The sequence below is a fragment of the Xiphophorus hellerii genome, chromosome 2, assembly GCF_003331165.1.
Source record: "Xiphophorus hellerii strain 12219 chromosome 2, Xiphophorus_hellerii-4.1, whole genome shotgun sequence".
Lineage (NCBI taxonomy): Eukaryota > Metazoa > Chordata > Actinopteri > Cyprinodontiformes > Poeciliidae > Xiphophorus > Xiphophorus hellerii.
In genome coordinates, this window is record NC_045673.1 from 15,709,975 (window position 1) to 15,732,746 (window position 22,772).

Genomic DNA, 22,772 nt, shown 5'->3' on the forward strand with positions numbered 1-22,772 from the left:
CCCTGACACAGCTATTACTTCTGCTGAAGAACCATTAAAAGTCTTGTCACTAGGGAATATAAATCTTCAGGCTAGAACTACATAAACCTTTAAATAATAGAGATGAAAGTAATCATGTCATTGGATTTTGCTGTCAACACTTTCATGCTATTCATTGGGATTTTATATGATATGCAAAGAAAAAGCATGTAAATGAAGTGGAGGATCATTGTGTAATTTGTCAAATTTCTGCAAATATAATATAAAACGTGTGGCAGTGCATTTTTTATAGAGCTACACAGAAATAAAACTTTGATGAGCCACTTCTTAAATTACGGACTCCTACTCTTTTAAAGTACATCTCTACCACCTGTGTACATGTAGGGACTACAATTTTCCTCATTCTTTTTCCTGCAAAACATTTCAATTTGTATAGAAAACGTTTTCAAATATCAATTTTCATATTATACCACATGTTCTCAATTGGACTTTGCATTTAAGTCTGGACTTTGACTGGGGCATTGTAAGCTCATGAATGTGCTTCAATCTGGTCCATTCAATTTCTGTTGCTTCTATCAAACTCATGTCCTGTTCGGACATCTCTAAGGAGTATTTTGAACATCAAGCTGAATGCATTGGAAATACCACTGGCGCAACTGTTTCTTGTCAACTGACATATGTTTCCAGTTTATCCCATATGAAAAATAATTATTAAAGTGTCACATTGCGGATCTGCTAATGCCACAATCGACTGCTCATTTTGAACTCTAAGATGTGGAGTGCATTTGTTTCCAGTCTGTATTTATACTGTCCATTGAGCCCACAGAAAATGTACCACAGTTAAAAGGAATCATGCTCATCTTCAAGAATCTGTTAAAATTTCATCTGGATACCTTGTTGAAAATGTTCCATCCTTCTCGTTGGTGGTTACTTGAACTGGATTTAAGTCTGCAGAGGGTGGAAGTTAGTGAGAAGATGCATGCAAACCACAACACTCTTTGCTTGCACATGCCCTACAGTAAACTCCAATTTGATATGAGAGCATGCACTCTGCTCAGCTGCATGCACATTAGCTGCTAAATATTTCAGTGGAACTTTAGGAGGTTACCTCCATTTCTAATCTCGCCTTTTAAGAGCTGGATAAAAGCCAAATCACAAAGGGTAATTCATCTTTAAAAAAAAAAAAATTATGGACTCATGACTTTGTTAATAATGGTCAGATGTTCTTAAGCTTTCTTCCCCACCTCCTCCCCCTAATTTACAAAGAAACATCACCAGAAAGTACTTAGCACACTTCAGTCAATGAGCCAGTTAACAGGAAGGAGAGAGAGAGAATTCCATTCCTGACTTATTAAATAGGGGATTTGGCGTGCCAGGTCAAGGGTTGTAATCCAGGAGATTGGACACTGATTCTTTAATCAAGTTGCTCCACAGTACATCTCCTTTCTCCTCTCCTGATTTCACTCTTGCAAGAGAGTCCCCCTTGTGTAGCACTGAATTTCAATGGCCCACTGCTGTTTCTGATCCACACTCATGCACATTCTCCCACCACCCCTCTGCTGCATTGAAACCAGATGGAGATCGGGAGTACAGTGCATCCATAAACTAAGCCTTCTGCTTTCTCTCCATGGCTACAGAAGAAATTAGGAACACTAGCCCATTCATTGGCAACATGGCAACTGGCTGTTCTTCTGAAAACCTCTGCGTAACAGTGTACTGGCAAAAACAGACCTGTGAGACCACGGAGAACGGTGGAATAAGGCTGCAGTTTGGGAGGCTGTGGGCCACGTCTTGTTGTAGCAACAGCCTTGACGTCTTTCTGCTCACTGCCTGTATTTCTGTCATAATGAAACCAGGAGTGAAACTGCTTTAGGAACTGCGTCATCCTGAAAAAAACACTGATTGAGTACACGACCTCTCACATTTAACACGAGCACCATCTGCCCACTAATTGATGCCAAGAAACTGAAAGTAGAGCACTGACTATAAAGTCAGCTATTTTTTTGAGTAGGGGGAGTGTGTGTGTGTGTGTGGGGGGGGGGGATTTATGTGGTGCTTCTACTCATGAGATGAGATAAGTGCTGAGATTAATGCTACAGAACTGTAACTCTGTCACCCTGTGGTTGCAAAGCTGTCTTATCTATCTTTGGTGCATTTATTATAATAGTACATCCTCAACTAAATGCTTCTGAGGAAGAGCAGAGAACATGCTGCCAAGACCTCAATTCCTAGATTCAAAGAGGATCATAGCTCATTCATTAAGCATATTTACAGTGCCTGACATAAACTATTCATGTCGCTTTACCTTTCCCACATTTTGTCACATTAAAACCACTGACTGTAATGTATTTTAATAGGATTTTATGTGACAGACCAACAAGATGTATGACATCATTTTGAAGGGGAAGGAAATGTTTATACGGTTTTCAGTAAAAGAAATCTTCCCCCCTTTCCTCTTTCCTTTTACTCTGACAGTTCGAAATACAATGCTACACAACAAACATGCCTTTTCAAAGGCAATTGTGGCAAAGAATAGCTAATTTACATGCAGAGGAATAGCAAAAAGGAAGGCTTCAACATAACAAAACTACTGAAGCTCTGAATGGTTTGTGCACATGAAGTTATGTTTGCAGTTTGACACCAGCCAATTCAGAAGAAACTGCAAGAATCTTAAAAATGGTACAGTTGTAAGACGTGAACACATTATCCCCATAGTGATGCATAGCGATGGCAGCATGCTGTGTATAGGCTTGTCTTCAGTGAAGAAAACTGGTCTGCAATTGATGGAAAGGAGAATGGCCATAAATACAGGAGAATACTTCCCACCAGAGGACTGTAAAAAAACTTGAGACTGGTGCAATAGTTCACTTTACAGCGGGAAAATGACTGAGATCACAAAAAGCTCCACAATTGATCTACAGTTGAATAATTTACGTTATATCGAACCATGTTCATTTGGTAGAGTAGATCAGTCAACATCTAGGCCCCAATTCAATTTGGTGTTTGGAGTTGTATGATTTTTATTTGTAAAAAAAACAACAACAAAAAAACCCACTCAAATTCTAATAAAATATGTTGAAGTCCGTGGTGGTAACAGAAAAAGTAAAAAACAGGACAATAAAGTTGAGAACATTTCAAAGGCACCTTGTAGATGCAGAATTTATGCATCTATAAGGTGTGATTTTTCAAAAATATAAAATCACTTATTTAAAATACACAGGAGCACACCCATTCACGTACGGAATATTTCCACTGCAAACACAATCCAGGAGACACTAATTTATTCCCATGGAACTTTCCCCACCCATCCCTGAATCCCAGTGCATGAGTAATCATCAGGCCCAGCAAAATGATTGCTGCTTTCAACACTAATGGAAGCCCTGCACATTCATTATTCAGTACAGGAAGCTGAAACGTGTCGAGGGACCTTTGAGTTATTACTCTGCATGAACTAACCTTAGACTAGTGACAGAAGCCCCCCACACTTTCTCCTCTTCTGTGTCCATCCGTTTATTACGACGGCCCCTCCCTGCGTCCATCTGCACCGGCAGACTGGAACCACACAGAGAAGACGAGATTGTATCACAGCTGTGGTGTCAGACAGACAGTGATGGGTGTACTGTGTCGCCTGCAGACAGAATGACAGACGATCTGAGCTCTCTCGTGTCACAGCGGCGCTTGACCACGAACAGCCTTGACTGCTGGGGTAAAGCTTTCCCAGTGTTACAGCTCTCTCGGGGCTGCTGAAGCTGGAATGCGACAGGAGGGGGTGCGGCAGCTCTGAAACGGCATGGGGAAGAGGGAGCTCTGGAGTTGGCTGACCTGCACAGAACGAAAGTCGTGAAACAGATAGGTTTGATATGTGAACATGCCCACACTTGTGTTCAAGGAAAGAGACACCGCGGACGAATGAGCCAGTCAGTCTTGTTACCCCCCTCCTCCCAAAAGGCAACACAGATCAGACAAAATTCCAACAATGCACTTAAGCCATCTTTAATATCCATGTCTGGACTCGTTAGGATTTACTTTCACTTAGTTTTCAGTCAAGATGAATTGTGGTATGTGGAACAAATCCATATAAATCTAATAAGTAATAAAATTCCGCCTAAATCTATTCGTCCTGTTTCACTTATTACAAAGTCTGTAGCCCTTTATTTCACTAAAATACACTAGCAAAACACATTTGTTTTAAAAGCTGAACTGAAAAAAAAATCCACCTCAGGGATTGACGTTTTTTTGTTTGCATGTTATAAAAACATATCCAGCCAGACATGTGCACCTCCAACATGATTCCTTGAGTTATGTTTGTATGCCTCTCTGCTCGTGCGCAATCCAGAAATTTTCCATTCACTCTGTGCTGTCGTTCCTGTCAATCTGAAATTTGGAGAAAAACAGAACAAAACATTCTGTTGACAGTAAAGCAGAAAACCATGACAGTAGATGAAGCCGGAGGAGAAACAGTCCATTATGCCACTTCAGAATTACAACTGAAACCTGAAGTTCTCATACACTGTACAGGTTCATGCCATAATATTTTGATATATTGTAAAAATAAAAAAAAAACTTACAATTTTTTTGTCACTTATTTCAGATAGTGAAACTTGTATACTATGCAGATTTATTACAAATAGTGAAATATGTCAAGCCTTATACTCTTGATGATCAAGGCTTCCAGATAATGAAAACCAAACATTCTGTCTAAAAGCTGGTCATTGATTGAAGTTTACTGTGGACCAACACCAAATCACTCCTGAATATTTACACTGAACTTCAAGCAGTGGGGAATCTGTGCCTCTCCACTCTTCTACCAAACTCTGAGAACTTGATTTCAAAATGAAATACGTTCCCCAATTCTTTGAATTAACCGCATTTTTCAGACTATAAGCCGCTACTTTTTTCCCACGCTTTGAACCATGCAGCTTTTAGGCCCGGTGCGGCTTTTCTGTGGATTTTTCTTCAACCACCAGGGAGCTCTTTAGCAGGAAGTGAATCATTGGAAGTCAAAATTGGAAATCAAAGAAGAAACTGCTGATTTTCATTTAGAACAAGTACATAGCAGCAGGTACGATGGAGAAAGGTTTTCAAACTCATACCCCCTCATCATGTAAATAACACAAAGAAGTTCATATGATGCAGTTTTTAAGTTGAGGGCTATCGATCTGGCAGTACAGATCGATAGCCGCTGCACGTAAGCTCGGCGTGAAGGAATCCATGGTTCGACATTTTAGACGCAGGGCTGCGTCCTTGTGGAAAACCGAGAGCGACGGAGATACCAGCGGCTTATAGCCTGGTGAGGCTTATATATACATCTTTCCAGTTTTTTTGTTTTTTGTTTTGTTTCAACTTTGTGGGTGAGGCTTATAGTGAGGATCCGCTCTATAGTCCGGAAAATACGGTGCACAAAAATTATCAGATTATTTGGTGGGATGTATATGTAGTTTAAACTGTTAGTATACCAGACACGTATAGAAAGACATTCAAGTCATACAGTTCATCACTAAGGAAATGTATGTTAGATGATAAGAGGAAAAAAAAAGGTTACTGTAATTTTACACAGTCTGGTTTCAACTGTACTTAACTAACCTCTGCAAAGGTTTTCCATTTCTGCTCTTTCAAACCAGTGGGTGATAAAGAATAACAGACCAAGGACTGGCTTTTGTGCAGTTGAAAAACAATTCTCTTCAAGGTATAAAATCTCATTAAAATCTGTATAGAGATAAAACAGTCCCAGCTCACAGCGCTTAAAGCATACATTAGTAGATCTGTAATTTATTGGCTCTAATCATGTATTCCTGTCCGCTGGTGTCTTTTTGACTCAGGCAATTTAGCATGCTGGCATGTTGCTTTAAAAATGACCCAATTACTTTGATTAGGAAGCTGAGGTTTAAACATGAGTGGAATCATAAGGGTGGTGGTGGGGTGGGGGTGTTAATGAGAAACAAATTCAGCAAAAGAGATGCAAATAAAGAAGTTTATGTAGGTGTTATATTTAGTTTAGCAAGAGCTTTGAACAAAGATGAAACAAGGAAAAGTCTTTTGCGCAAAAACATGTCTCATGATATGCAGCACATGAGATGATTTGTGTTTATTACATATTTATGGGGTGGACAATTAACATTACCTGAAACAGGTCATTTTATGTTGCGTGGACTATTTTTGGGGTTATATATCACTACTAAAGATGTTTTAATATGCCTGAGAGCTGGCTGAGAGCCAGTAAGGGGAACTTATTTTCTGGGCAATTTAGGAGGAAATTGATCTAGAAATAGAGGAAAATTACTTTGCACAAAAAATGCACTCTGGAAAAAAATAAATAGATGGGAGATTTCATTCTGATTGCGTAATGCAAAGGGGAACTGGAGGTGATTTGATTTCATCTGTTGCCATGATTATGTTCATTTCTACTGTCCTGTTCTTCTTCTGTTGTGAAGGGGCTGTTGTCCATCTACAATTTGGAAAAAAACAATTGATTTAACATGTACTGTGTGATGAAGCCAAGGAATACTTCAACACAATTGTAAGAATACTGCAGTGATGCACATGTGATCTGAACTGTCGACTTTAGGCTGGTCTAATGAAGGTTTTACTTTATATTGCTGTTTTCAAGCATGACATTCAGTGCAATTTCCAGATATTGATACACAAACATGATTTGGTAAAACAGCTCATTTGTCCTTACACCATTATCATGTGCATTGCTTTATTGAAGAGGAACATACAAATTAAAAAAGAACATGCACATTTTGTCTAACATGTTCAAAAGCAGGAGAGAGATTAAATGTTGAGAACGACCACCTAAAGTGTAAGTATTTTTCTGTAAAAACTTAGGTTTTTTTTTTGCCCTGTTTAGAATTCACACATTACTGACTCTTCCAGCTCCTTGGAGAAATTGTGGCTTTTGGAAAGCCAATCACTTTAACCTACATTTTGGTCTTGCTCAAAATGTGAAAGTAAATAAATGATTTAATTAGCTTTATTTTTAGCCAAATATGAATATTGAAATCAAACATCTGTCCAGAATATTAAGAATTGCAACTAGAAAGCTACCCCCTAAAAATGACCCAAGTTAGATGCCTTGGTCACAGCAAATTGGTGTCTCGGTATTTAGATGAAATTTCATGTAAAATAGCACATTATTATTAATACTATAATAGTATATTGCAGAACCGTGACCCCATCAGTATTTGAACAGTTCTGTACAGCTGTAGCTAAAGATGCACAGAATCTGTGATTTTTTCCCCCACTGTCTACAAAGCATTGGCTTCTCTGCTCCATTCTGGTCATAGAAATTCCAGTTACATTTGTTTATGCTTTGTTTTTTTTTTCTCAGCATTTACAGTTTTATAGATAATTGATACGTATATGATAGTATTCGTATTTTACTGATAGCTTGTGGCGCTCATTAGGCTATGGCTCCCTGAGTGGGAAGCTTTACACCCCATGCAATCCCAGTGCATTAACAAAATTGGAAATAAATGACACTGATTTCAGCTTCAACTGCACACTGGACGTATCTGACTTAAATTAAATAAAGCTAAAGTAGAATAAAATAATGGTGAAGGCTGAAAGCTTTCTGATTCTCTCAAAGCTACGATTACGATCAACAACAAGGTTGTAGAAGGTATAAATTGTTTCTGTAATTCATAAAAGCAATAAACAGTGGTTACCTAAGGATTAAAATGTTATCCCACATCCGGTCAGATCTATTCCAGCCATAATCGCCTTGTATGCTTCATTGGGTGTTTTGATTTTCAAGCACGGAATAATTTGTTTAAAAAGGGGAGATTAATTGCAAATCAAAATGTCTCTGCTCCGAGTATTAATTATTATAATGGCTGCATGTTTCAGTGCCACACAATCCTCTTGCATCACACATACACACCATAAAACGCGGCGCGGTGCACTTGCCTCGCTGAGCCCTCCTTCCCACGATCCGCCCACCACCTCGGGCTGAAGTCACGTGCTCCACCGCCTAGTGTCTCTCGGCGTTTCTACACCATCACAAATCAAACTCTCAGTCAGCGCCCGGCGGAGAAGGAAGCCGAGATGAGCGGCAGAGAGGCGTGTGCTACACAGACAGAGAGCCCCCAAGACACCAGCGGGCTTTCACTGTGAACATCTAACAGATTACATCCGCTGCAGCTGGCTTTTTTTTTTTTTTTTTTTTTTTTTTACTGATTCCTGAACCCATCGGAACAGGACAGGAGATGAGATTCACACAGACCCGGAGATCTCCGCCTGGTTCCAAGCAGTCCGCCAGCGTTCAGCGGTGCGTCGAGGGTGTCCGGGGCACAGAGCGCGCAGTCCCAGAGCCGCTCCACCTCAACTGTGGACTGAGGACAGTTGCTTCTCTCTTCATAAAGCACATTTTTGTTCTGCTGGATTCTGGACTGAGGTGGGAGGGGAACCATGAGGGCTCTCTCAGCAAACTTGTTCGCTGTGCTCTTAATGTGTGCCCTTGCAAGTGTTTTCTACGTGTGGAGCGCGCTGGAGAATCGCTTGGAGCGACACAAACGGGGCTCCTCAGTGCCGGACGGGGGGTCCTTTCATCAAGGTCCTTCAGAGGACCATTCTGCCAAAACTTTCCGAGCGCTGCTTGCTGTTCCAGTTGCACAAAGACAGAACTCGGCGGGCAGATCGAAGGCTCAGAACCTCACCAATCCATCTGCCTTTGTGGGAAGTCGAGATTATCATGTGAATGGGGATGACGAGAGGTCAGCGCAACGGGAGGGTCCGGTCAAGTTAGGCTACCCAGTGGATGATGGGATATTCTGGAGCAACTGGCTGGAAGACGTCCTCCCTGTGAGATTCACGGAGGGATACGCCGAGGCTTGGAGGAGCAAAGCAAGGACATCACCGGTGGTGAAGCTGGAGCCTGGATGCGGCAGGATATCCAATCAGCTGGCCACGTTTGCAGACGGGACTAAGGCGTGTGTGCGCTACGGGATCAACGCGGACCAGGTGCAGGGGGAAACTCTGACATACTACCTGGCCAGTCTGCTGGGCATCACAAATCTGCCTCCTCTCGTACTGTCCCAGCTTAACGGCGACAGTGCGCAATGGGTGGCCGTGAGGACGCGGATAAATAATTTGCAGTGGAGCGATCGGGCTGTTGTGTCTCTCACAGAGTGGATTTCCAACCTGACCGGAGTGGTCACACCTGCGCCCCTCAGACAGGAGAGCAGCGGGCTGCTTCCTGCCCTCAGGTGCTTCGAGAACAAAACTACAGCAGAGCTGCTGGAGCTGATGCAGTGGAGCGACCTGATAGTGTTCGACTACCTGACTGCGAACTTCGACAGGCTCGTCAGCAATCTGTTCAGCCTGCAGTGGGACCCCCACGTGATGGAGAGGGACACCAACAACCTCCTGAAAACGCCCCACGGGGACCTGGTGTTCATAGACAACGAGGCCGGACTCGTGCACGGCTTTCGGGTGTTGAACATGTGGGAGAAATATCACCATTCAGTCCTGAGCTCCGTGTGCGTGTTCAGGAAAAGGACTATGCAGCGCGTGGCGGAGCTGCACAGGCGCAGAGACTCCAGGCAGAGGCTGCTGGAGCTCTACAGAGACAGCGAGCCTTTGTCTCAGGAACTGGGGTTTCTCTCTGACGAGCACGCTGCAGTTCTACAAGACAGGATAGGATCAATTGTACAAACACATCATGCAATGCAAAGAAAAGTACAATCAGCTGTGAGCACCAAGGGCGCACAGGTGATAGATTGGCATGGCAAGCCATTAATGACCAACAGTGGTGCTCAGGACATAGTACAATGTGAAAACCCTACCAGAAAGCCGTATTCGAGGGGTGTTTTGAATTCTTTCGTCTGAACAGTTTTTTTTCTTTTCAAGAAATTGAAAACGAAATGAAGTTGCCTGCATCAAAGTTTCTGCTACATTAGTTTTGGCTTGTGTGATATGTTAATGATAATAGTAAAAGTTTACAAAGGCCAGTTGATGTCAAGCACCCCTTCAACATTATCTAAATCGATGAAAGTTGATGTCAATTGTGGTACGTTTGTCCTACTACAATTTTCAACGGTGTTGCTGTTGTTCTAAAGAAAAATAACTTTTATTAATATATGTATAACAGAAGCAACTGCTTCAATGAAGGTGTAAGTGGTGGAAAAATTGCCATTCAATGACCAGATGGCATGTTGGATGTTTTTAGTCCTCATGAACAGTTATTTACTGTACAACTGTGTGACATTAAAAAAAAATGTTTATTGGCCAGATAGATCAGCTTTGTTTTCATCGGTTGTTAACACAACTTCATTTCACAGTTTTTCAAAAATGACTGGATAAAACATATGTAAAATATGGGGTTCTGGTGGGGATCTTACAGTGTCCTGATATTAAATGGTGAGTTTTACATATTTTTTTTACCAGACAGTACACCAATGTTTGGCACTAATGGAATGCCATAGATGGTTTGCACGTATGAGGAGCTTTGCAAAACCAATGCCTGTTACACAAAGCTGATTTCAATATCCAACTGAACTACCTCTTGTGAATAAAATGTGTTGCCTACTTTAAATATAAGTCGAGTTTGAAAAATGTTCATAAGCTTCCCGCTGAGATTTACGCCTCTCTGAAGTGGAGATAATGTGGCCAATTTAAGTTATTTATTTTTCTTAATTCGCTGAACATTTGCTGACCTGAATATGAACAAATGTAAAGAGTAGCTGCTGTAGACCTGTTTGTGATTAGGGTACCATAATAAAGTCCTTAAAGAGATAGCTAGTAATTTTTACCGTGAGGTTAAAAACTTATTAGCAGTTAATATCTTAGATGTATCAGATAACTGTCATAGTGTCTTCACTTTGCAAAAATAAGAAGTGGTTTTCTTTGGATCCTGAAGCTAATGGCTACTCAGAGAGGGACCAAGATCAAAGTGGGCTCCTACCCTCTTTAAACAAACAGAGTCCACTCTCAAAGGTCTCACAGTAGTTTATGCAAATTATTTCTTAGGAACATTTAAGTTGTCATCATGTTTGTATGGGGAAGTTAATAAGATGAAAGCTGTTGATTTCTTTCAGTGTAAGAAATCAGGAAATCCTGGAGCGTCCTGGCTCCAGGAGGTTGTGCACTTCAGAACATCTTCCATGTGAAATGCATGCTAAGAACACAACATGTTACTCCTTTTTTAGTTACTTTAGTATTTTATAGTTTTAAGATGTTAGAAGCCCACTTCTGCTTGACCCCTCTGCCTTTTTAATTTAAAAATTAAGACACTATAAGAGTTTCTTAATTTTTACTTATGATATTAACTATTCATAAGCTTTTTGCAGAACATCACTTAAAAGAATCCAAACTACCCTTATGTTGTGTTTGAATTTTTGCCTTGTGTTTAAATATCCAAGTGACATATGCCTACTCCAAAGCCTTAACCTATGTTGATTCTTCTTCAGTATTGTATTTCTGTTCACATTAGCTCGCTTTTTATAGACAGTAATTTGCACACATTGTAATAGATAGCACCTGCACTCGTGTCAATGTGTTAATATTCAGCCTTAAAAGTCACAGGTGTGTCAAATCTATTGTGCATTTGCTGTTTATGTTGTAAATATTGTCTGGCAACAAGTTTTGATGCTAAACTGACTTAATGTGCATTGTGACATTCCAAAATTGTGTCCTTTTTTGAAAAAAGAAATACACAAAACATATTTTACAATATGTGTTTTGTACACAGAATATACCCAAAAGCATTAAAATTACTATTGGTGTAGTATATCTAGAGTCTCGGGGCGGGGAGTTAGTGTAAAAGTCTATTTAGTCTTTGTATGTTACAGGTACAATTTTTCACAAAAGCTTGACTGTTAGCCACATGCTTGCAACAACACAAATCTCTTTAATCCCCCTTTTTAATCTCATAGAGTGATGAGCTAAAGTAGACTGACTCTTTGGGACACATTTGAAAAATAGTTTTAGTGTTCCCTAACTATAACTTCCCTTTTTTTTATTAAGAACACAACAATTGAGGTTTTTAGATCAAACCTAAATTGCTAAGCTTTGGTCAAAGATTATAAATGGTTACTGAACCAGATCAATAATAGTTTGTGTTTTAGGTTCAATCTATTGACCTAAAAGGGAAGCACGCTCAGAGAGGATCGGATTGAGCACTTTACAATTAATGAGAGCAGAGTGTTTGTATTTTTTCGCAGCATGATTTCGGAATTTTAAATGTTATTTCCTGAGTGAATGACTTCACCACTTCACTTTCCATCATTTTGTAGGCCCTGTTCTGTGTCTAATTTCTGTTTGTCAAGCACATCCATAGAATTTTGAAGGCTTAATTTTTCACTATTTCGTTGTCATACGAATAATTATTTGACTGTTACTTTCCTTACTAGATCAAATGGTCCAGCACTAACAGTTTCTGCAATATCAAATTAGCTCACCTCTTTCACATAGTGGGTATTTTTGGTACTTGCAGCCCTTGTGTCAATGATTTGTGGTTATTTCACAACAGAAGTGTAGGCAGGTGCAACTGGACTAGTTTTTTTTCTGTATTATTTTCCAGACTGTGCCTCAGCTGTGAATCAATATGTGCACTGACTGTAGTATGGGCGAAAGCAGGTCATGTTAATGAGCAGGATGAGGGGTTACATGTGAATATTTGTGTCTCGGCAGGGATTTTTCAAAGACTGCACTTGCAGCTGGGTTTGGTGCTGTAAGCATGTCTGTTTATGCTCTACAGAGATTTTGCAGCAAGCTGCACACACTAGGGATTAAAAACAATGCCAAACAGAGGTCTGCACGTCTGAAGCGCACTTCCTATCCTCCTTCTGTGTTGTATTTGCTTTCTCAGTATTTTATCTACATCACAACCATTTCTCCAGTGCATCTGTATTCTTTTAAAACATTATTGTCAGCTTCATTTGTGAATAAAAGAGAGAATGAAAGTTTAATTTTCCTAATTAGCCTTTTTGTGGGCTCCTCTGCATATGAGAGCCCTTTTAACCGGGGGGACCGCGCCAGCGGTAATCACACTAATGGGGAGAAATCAAAGAGGTTTTCAAACCACTCCATAACTGTTCACATATGTTCTTCTTTCACTCTTCCTGTCTGTTCCTCTTCAACCTCCCTTTTCCACCCAATGGCAACGTTTTGTTTTTTTTTTACACCAAACACATGGCACTTTTTTTTGGCTATTCTGCAGAATGTAGAATTTCCTTTCCCTCTGAATGTCAGGTTTATGCTCTTTAATCCCGATTTTTCATCCTGCTTGTTTTTAGATCAAACCTAATTGCAGGCTCAGTCAGTCTGTGCTTCCAGGGGATCCGGGCATGCCCGAGCGAAGACCCCAGGTAGTGGGGCTGATCTCCTGCTTCTTTTGTGCACATTGCAAACATTCCAGAGAAGCAGAGGGAGGATCATCTCCATGGACACATTAACACACACAGACACTGCTCAGGCAGGAAAGTAAAAAGAATCCCAGCTGTGTAAATAAATCTCTGCAGAATGGTTGTTTTTTTTATTTATTTATTTTGTCCTCTCAAAGCTGTTAAACTAGCAAAAGTAAGTTGTTTAAAATATTTTTCTCACACTAATGCAGCATTTTATTTGCTGTAGTTAAAGACTGTTAGAAATCCCTCAGTAAGGAAAATTCTCACACCAGAAAGCAGCTATAGGATTTGCTGATCTTTAGTACTGAAAATGCTTTTTAAATATGAAATCCTGCACATTCAAAGGTATTTTTTTTTGTTACAAAAAGAAAAGAAATAGAAAACAGTAGAATAAAATCAGCACACTCTGCTCTACAAGTCTTAAAGCCACACATTTCCCTTAAACAACCATAAGATAAAATATTGCTGTTTTATTTATATTGATGTTTCTATGCCATGAATTCTATGCCTTCAAAATCATGTTTTCTTGCCTCTATTCAAAGTTAAAACAGTTTTTTTCACTGCATTGCAGCAAGTTTAATACTGAATTCTGAAGATGTTCCAAACATGTTTTTTTTATTTACTTTACACAGCTGAAGCTGATTTCCCCTTTCCAACTCACTCCAGTGAAGCCACTAAACATCTAAATTATAAGGCTGAAACCATTGATTTTCTGGAAAAGAAAACATACATTTTCTATAACTTTCCAAATGCTGTTGCGAGGCAGGTGACTAAATGTTTTCTTTGCCTTATGCATGTGTAGAGACATACTAGCATTCTTTTCAGGGCTCTGCAGAACGTGGAATCTCTTGCACATGATTACATTATGAAACATGGACATGAGTCACTTAGTCACAGCTGAATGAATATGGGCCATAGTGGGTAAACTGGGGGGCTGAGTCAACGTCTGGGGGGGATTTGACAGCATAAAGGCTGCGGTGTCCTGCAGAGGTGGGACAATGCTTGGCTTTGTCCAAGTCACCGTTCTAGGACTGAGGTCAAAACCTTTGAGCGTTCTTTCTCAAGGGAAAGTTGAAGTTAATGAATTTAAGATCGAGTGGGGGAGGGAGCAGTTCCTGCTTGCAAATACTTTGTCTTATGAAAAGGGATTAAGTCATATGTCTGTAATGGTTTCCTTTGGGTGAAAAAACTATGATTTTATTTAGTTTCCATTCATAGTTTGTTTAGGCTGGTAAGATTTATTCTTACAAAATTTGGTGTTCTTAAACAGATTTACATGCAGCATTAAGAAAAAAAAAAACTCTTCTTATTTAATTTTACATGTTCAGTCAAAATTAAGTCAAATTGTCTTTTTTTTTTTACACTTTAAGAAGAGACACTGGTTGATTCATATTGTTTTACGTTTTGTCTGTAATCAGTATTAAGGAGCCTAAATTCAAGAGACTGCATGTTGGCATCTACATATAATGAAAAAAACAGACTTTCAGTACTTGTTGTAAACCACTCCTCCTTTCTTTTGATTTATTTTGATATTTTAAAATGAGTGAGGCATTCTTATAATCTGATAAATATGCTGCCACCTACATGTTTAATCTTCCTGTTTTTGTCTCATCACCTTAATAAAACTTCACTAATATGTTTTCAATCTACACATAGGCTTAAATGTGAGTAACAGTAGTTTTCAAACTCTTTGATGCATCTGTCTGCTTTCAGCTCCTGTCATATTAGCACAAGAAAAATTAAAACCAATTGGTCTCTTTCCCTCATCAAATATTTCAAAAACAAGTCTTTAACACATCCCAATATATAAGCTAATAAAACAGGATAAAACTGCTCATTGCCTGATTATTTGATTTTACATTATAGGATTGAAACAGATGATACTGCAGAGTCCCTGCATACATACACATTGATTTGGATATAATCCACTAAACTGTTTTAGAAACAAGAACCTATTTAACCTTAATTTAGAGAACCCTCCATTTTCCCTTAATACGATTTTCTTCATGCCAGTCATAACACACACAAAACGAAATCCTGATTAATTTCACCACTTAATTCCATCTTATTTGATATGCTTTGTCCCTCAAGCTCTGTTGACAAAACGTCACACGAGTCTGCAGAATCTAATGATGGCTGCATTTTATGTAGAGCTCAGAGAAAAACTCTTCAACTGTTTCACTTTTATTTTTATTTTTTTCTTTAGCAAATGATGTATCGTGAAATGATAATTGGTAAAGTGATGCTCATTCATATTTCAGAAACACATTCAGATCATTTTTTAAGCCTGTCAGAAGGCCATTGATGATATAATTAACCACATATCAAAAAATAATTTTTGCTTCTCTGATTATTCAGTCTTTTTTCATTCACATGTATAAAAGCCTTCAGTTGTAATGTTTTGCTTTCCCCATCTTGACTTTCACTGCATTGATTGACATGTTTGATGGGTTCAGATTCTTTAGGGTGATGTTTGTTGATGCCTCAGTACAACCAGGGGAGCTTTTTCAAGCACACACTGTTTTGCATTTTTATTCATCTCTATGCAAATGTGAATCAGTATGCTTATGGAAATTATTTTTTATTTTTTATTTTAAGTCTTTCACTAGAAAGAACTACTGATCATATTCATGGGGAGATAATCTATCATTTTATGGTTGAATGCATTTTTCTCGCAGCCATCTGCACTTAGCTCAGATTGTGACTGTAATTAAGGTTATATTATGCAAATTTCAGGAATTCGAGGTGGGTGGTCCCAAATCAACTCCAGAACAAGGCAAATAGCTGATTGGCCCAATTTAGCAGACTGGACATAGAGCCGTGATTACCTAGCAAATATGAGGAGTAAAGGTTTGTGCAAACGCAGTTGTGCTTAGTAAAGTCTGCTTCTACATCTCACAACTTCTATGTCAAAGAAAAAAAAATAAAAAATGAAAACCTTTACAGTCTGAACTGCCTGAAAAAAAAACTGTTGCTACATGTCATTATTGTCCTTCTTCATGTTTTATGGGAATGTTGTGGATTTTATTCTCTCCTTGCCTGAAGGGTTATGAGAATCAATACACAGAAGGGCAAAAGGACGTGTGATACTTGATGACAAAATACCTACAACCTGCTGAAACAGCACATTCCTCCTGCTCGCTAACCACTTCATCTCTGAATGTTAGTGTTAGCTGGAGGCTGTAACCTGATAGAATCCTGCATGTGGGTATTCACAGCAGTCATCTACTGGCTTTAACAGTGCTCGGTAATTTGGCCATTTCTATGTAAATTGCATGTTGTGCTGCCATATCACGATGTTGTACAGCAGCATATACATCAACTTTCCTCTTCACTCATTGGGATGATTAAAGGTAACTGTGAGAAGACAGGAAGTTGATTTAGAGGACAATTTGGCAGAAGTGCAGAGAGGAAGGCAATTAATAAGACCAATAAGTTGGTGAAAATTTGTGCAGGACCCAGAGCATTGTAATTACAAAGACGGGGATAAACCTAGGAACAAAATTATAGCAGTCATTTGTCTCAGGGGAGATATGCCTTAGTGGCTTTGAAGTAACACTATTTTAATGGATACAATATTTGGATGGAACCAAATGTAAAAATTTGTAAAATGTGGGTAAATGTATTGGTAACAGTTCAGCCAATCGGTTAAAGCTCCCACAGACATGATTGATGATTTTTCATACCTTGAAATGCCTAAAAAATCAAATCAATCCTCCCTAGTTACCAAATCAGCTTTGCTCTGGTCAGAACCAAGTGGACTATGCAAAGTATGCAGTTGTGTTGGGAATAAAAGCAGTGTTTTAAAGTAGTGGCTAAACCTTAACATTTCTGTAGCATAGTTTATTTCCATACAAACAAGAGCAAAATGAACTTTTCACATTTATTACAAACAACAACAAAAAATGAAGAACAATTATATTAAAAAAGGAAGAAAAAAAATAGGGCTTTTATCACAAAGTGAGATAAAATGTAATGGAAGTACACCTACAAAAAGCAAAAAAAAAAAAAAAAAGTTAGATGTTGTTTAACCCATTTGCTGTATAACATGCTTGAATTCTTAGCTTTCCTGTGAATATTTTGTTTCATAACCACTGTTTCTCAGAACTGCTTCACATCTGTGATGTATGGAGTCAACCAAGTTCAGGTACTTGTGTAGAGTAGCTTCAGTGGGACAATTTTTACTACATTCCACAGTTCCTTAGCCATTCCTAGTTTTGTCTCAGAAACACCAGTTGCTTTCACAGTCTTACTGAAACATTTATTTCAGATGATACGGACAGTAAGTTTCAAGCTACTCTGCGTTTCTTTGCAATTCTAAGTAGCCATCCTTCTTGTAATTCATCAGTGCCAATGGTCTATCACACTTTTCATTCTATCACACTTTTTAGACATTTCAGAGAAATTAATTTTGTTTCTTCAGTCAATCCACCATGCTATAAATCATTAAAGCATGAAAATAAAATGTTAATCTAGAGAGAGCGTGCATTTGACAGGCTTAACAAGAAAGTTCAGTTTATGAGAAATCTATGTTCTATTGTTGAAAGGGTATATTCAGAAGTCATACTGACTGAAAAAAAGTCAAATGAATGCATTTATTCTTTTTTAGCATTTGGGATGATCTGAAAATGTGTGCAAAGGTCAGAGTGTACAAAGATGGTGTCCATGTGCAACAGGGAAAGGTCTGAGTGTGCCAAGGAACAGTCAGAGATACTGTCACAAGAAGTTTGAAAAAAAAAACCATCTAGTTTTTGTCTTTTCCCAAATATTACTAAAAATCATATTGCATTCAGTATGTTAAGAAACTCAGAAGTCAAAACACAACTTTTTGCTCTCTGTCAACAGCACATTTATTCTGTTTCGTTAAGATTGTCTAGAATCGGGAGAATTAAGTTTACTTTCCATGTGTCTATTAAAGACTGTGGGAACTGAATTTAGTGGTGGCTCAACAAAGCATTGTAGTGCTTTCCATTTGTAAACAGAACTCTGAAATTCCGGACTTTAATTGGAAAAATCAACTGGAACGCCCAATAAAGTCAGAGTTCCCACTCAGAAAGTGAGAGAAAAGTGGAAAAAAGATTTTAAAACATTTTAATTTAATCACATTTGATCATGTACACCTTTTATGTCCACTGAAAATGGTTTCAAATGAACTGTTTCAAGAGAAACTTCATTTTGCTAAATTGTTAACCAATTACTCTTCAAGGTCACCCTTAATTGTAACTATGATTCACAGATCAAGTATCATGTGGTTTGTAAACAAAACAATACCCTGATGATATATCTGGGTGAGTTCAAAGTGAGTTAAAAGTTGTTTCTGTTATTTTCACAAAATATGTTGTAAGTCCTTCAAAGAGCCTAATATTCTGTTGGTCCAGAGAGCTTTAAAATGGGCTTACAGAAAAGTTAGACTCAAAATAAAAAACAATCGGATGTGACTTAAAAATTATCTACAGTGTAATAAAAATGTTGCTGTAAGTTTCTGAGAAACCTAAATTACAATCTCTGTTGTAGTACCAATATACCCCAGTGTTTTAGAAGTGGGTCACTGTGCTAATGGTGGAATTGTTCAATAAATCCTCTTGTAGCCATGCTCTGCTTTTCATTTTAAATGGCTGAGTATGCCAGGCTCATGCTTGAATGAGTACCTTGTTCATTTTTTGTAACATTTTCTTTTGGCACTATCACAAAGTCAGATCTAGTTAGATTTATGTGTCAGCCACAAGTGCAAACTCATCGCTCTAATGAATTAATGATTTTGTTGTGCTTCATAATGTAACACTGTGAGGAATGTAATTCTATATACAAAAGTTACAATTGTCGTGTTAGATGAGAGGCTTTAGCTGGATTCTTCCCCTGCTTTTGACAAATAATATCCCTTAAAGGAAAAGCTACATTGGGTAAAGTAACAATTGATTAAAAATCAATGCTCCTATGGCAGCACAATTAAAGGCTCACAAGTAAGATGTCAATAGTCAGTGAGAATGTAAACCATCACAAGCAATGCAATGAAATATCTGAGGAAACTGAAACAGCATAGATTTGCTGATTCAGTTTTCTCATTTGATGTTCTGTCCAATGTTGAACAACATGCAAAGCAGTGGTGCTGAATCCAAAGATATATTACCTTAGGTCAGTGATTTTTAACCCTCATCCTCAAGGTACTCTTCCCTGCAAGTTTTAGATGTTTCCCTGTTTCAGATCTGCTGAATTCAATTGAATTCAACTGATTTCAATTGTTTGATTAACAGGCATTTGCTGAACTGCAATCTTCTGAATCGGGTGTGTTAAAGTGGGAGAAGATCTCTTCTGCAGATTAATGCCACCAGTCTTTAGGGTTAATTAAGTTATCTAATTTAGAAATGTCTGTTATTGACATTAGCAATATTCATTCCTACACAGAATCACTGTTCCCAAGTTTAGTTTCCACAGAAGTAAAAAAAAAAAAAAAAAGAAAGATCGTCAGTTTGTGACCTTAGGCTTTACTGCAGATGGGTTATGCAGGAGGGCAATGTCCCAAAATGCACCAGCAAGTCCTGTTTTTAATGACAACAAAATTGAGATTTTTAAGTTGCCTGGTGAAATTCTGGGCTTAAATCCACTTAAATTGCTGTTTCAAGACTTTAAATTGGCAGTTTATACTTGAAAGCACTACAATGTGGCTAACCAGAAATATTTGGACCAATGAGAGAGAGAGAGTCACAATTCCTCCACAATGATGTAAATGAGATATCAGTTTTCACAAACACCTAATATTAGTCACCAAAATCAGAGGAGCAGGTTACTATGAATAAGATTGAGGTGGCAATTAATTATTCACCAACGGCCAAGTTTTTTTTGATACCTTTGTCAATCAGTGCATTTGATTACTTGAAAATATTAAGCCTGAAAAAGGCTAAATCTGTAGAAATCTGTAACACCTTTTCACAGCAAATGAACCTGTCGAGTCTCTTGTATGAGAAATAACAGAGTGAAGGATAGGATAACAAAGATTCCTGTCAACGTTTTTTGATGTACATTATCTGTATCCTCTCTTCACAAAGACATGTACTGTCTGGAAAATAAATAAGCCAAGTACTATCTCAAGGACAACTTGTACTCTTTACAAAACTTCCTCTCAGGAAATCCCCACTGCCAGCCCCACAACCATTCTTCGCCACACCTGTAACCTGAATCATTTCAAATTACAAGACTGAGGGATCGGGGCTTCCCACGCCAGCAGCAACAATAATTATACAACAATCTGACACGACTGCAGGCTGACGACTCAACTTCTGGCACTTCTTGACGCCCTTAAATTACCTTAACCAGAGAAACAACAATACATGGTGTCGGAGTTCACTTCCTTCCACACCGACGGGCAATTTAAGCAGCAAACCTTTTGTGTTTATCTCTATTCCATGCATAATATCCATCCTTTGGCAGCAAAACTGAAATTAGCATGCTAGGTTTCAATATCCTGTCAAGAAAAGACATTTGTTGGAAGGAAAGGTGCGGCTACAGCAAATTTATATCATCTGAGAATCAGCAAACCGAATCCGCAGCAGAGAGAAGCTTTTGGAAAGACATGTGGCTGTTGTTCTTATCTCTGTTTCACATATTCGTCCCATTTTCCAAATAACTCATCTCCTTTTTTGATTCAATCTTTTTCTTTCCATTTATCTGGTCTGTGCCAGTATTGCCATTTTGGGATCCAGAGGGCATTGATTGAGTGGATGTGGGGGGCTAATCATCTGGCTCTACTTACAAAGACATTTTCAACACAATCAATGCCACTGCAAGAGGAACTAAATCTTCTTAGGATCCCACAGTCCAAAGTAATATAGGACCTGTCTACCGCATGGGCGATATCTATTTTCTCTCATTTTGACTCTGTTCATTGTTTCGCCATTCCTTCGATTTTTGAACCACCTCATTAATTCTATATTATTGATGCTTTCAAAGAGAAAATGGGAGAATTTATCTGACTCTTGGGGTTTGAAATACGTCAGCGAGATCAGCTGCTGCGTGTGAGTCAATTTTAATGGAGGAAAATTATGGCCCCCCATCAGGAAATTGAACAGTAGAATGTTGAGCAAAGGCACAAAAGATGCTTCTACAGCAAGGACAAAGAGAGAGCCTAAAAGTGATTTATTAATTTCTGTTTGGAGTTTTATGTCCATCTTATTTTTCCCGCGAGTGTGAGGTAGCTGCAAACAACACGATCCTAGTATTTGTAAACTTGTCATTCCAGACCTGTCACACACAAGGATGCAAACAACAGAATGATGACCATCTATATGACTTGTTCATTAAGAGAAAATTCATTAGGAAAAGTTTCAGTCTTTCATTAAATCATTTCAATCAATGAATTAGTTCTCTATCCTGCACTTAAATGGATTGGAGAAAGTTTAATCTCAGAATGGCATTACATTTCTCAGACAGGAAGACAGATCAGTGCATTTCCTTAAGAGAATTTTCTAATCAGTTCTGCACTGTAAACAAATCAGCAGCTGTTGTATTTAAATGGGAAAATTCAGCTTAACCTCTCCACTTAAAGTCAAGTGAGTTAAGTTCTCATTTCTAATGGGTATTTTTTTGTCAACAAATGTAAGATTTGATCTACTGAATTAAAGAAAGCAAGGTAACAAGAATAAGTTTTCCATTTTTCCTATATAGGTAGACTTGAAGCGATACTTTAAGTGGCAATAATGGCATGTTTAATTGATGAAGAACAATAACACTGATTCTATAAAAGTAAATGGTATAGTAAAATACTGATTATTATATCTGACACTTTTTCCTGGCAGGAGAGTCATAACAAAGCCATGTTTGTGATGTTGAATGTGAATTTAATAATTTTTTAATAGGGTTAATGTAATTATAGTGTGAATTACATGAGCATTGCTTAAAGAAAAACTACCTTAGCTATTACTCTTTAGACTTCTATTCTTCCAACCCAGTAAAGGAATTAGACCAGAGGATACTTACTTATACTTATTTAGCAACCCTGAATAGGAGTATCTAGTTTCTATACTTTGGATCAACATTCTCAGATTCTTTTTTCTTCTTTTGCTCTTTCCTTTGTTATTTTGTTTGTATTTATTCTCAAGTCATGTGAAACACTTTGAATTGCCTTGTTGCTGAAAATGTGCTATGTAAATAAAATTATCTTACCTTACAACTCAGTTCTGATAAATCAGTCACACAACTTTATTTTGAGAAACTTAAAATATGATTGTCAAATTATGTGGACCTAAACTCATGGTGAATGTTTGCACCATAAACAGCAGGAAACTGAAGAAGAGTTTAGGAAAACAGATGGTAAACAGATTCAAACAAACTGCTGATAGCTGACACAAATGGAGCTCAGACTCTGAGCATGCAAGCATGAGGAATGTGAACTTGCTGCACAAGATCGACAATCAAGCCAGGTTCAGTGACCCTGGGCATGTTTTGTTTTCATAA

General features: G+C 38.4%; 1 protein-coding gene and 1 long non-coding RNA gene across 2 annotated transcripts; one reads left to right on the top strand and one right to left on the bottom strand.

Annotated features, from left to right (window-relative positions):
- Positions 1 to 2,325: 2,325 nt before the first annotated feature.
- Positions 2,326 to 4,916, bottom strand: LOC116730323 (uncharacterized). Its single transcript, XR_004341300.1, has 2 exons — positions 3,436 to 4,916; positions 2,326 to 2,753 (listed from the first exon to the last, which is right to left on the bottom strand). It is a non-coding gene; the product is annotated as an uncharacterized LOC116730323 (long non-coding RNA).
- A 2,983-nt stretch (positions 4,917 to 7,899) lies between these two features.
- Positions 7,900 to 12,887, top strand: fjx1 (four-jointed box kinase 1). The gene is given in 2 exon segments (XM_032585023.1): positions 7,900 to 9,618; positions 9,620 to 12,887. Coding segments are annotated over 2 exon segments (1,284 nt in total). The 5' UTR covers positions 7,900 to 8,388; the 3' UTR covers positions 9,674 to 12,887.
- Positions 12,888 to 22,772: the final 9,885 nt, after the last annotated feature.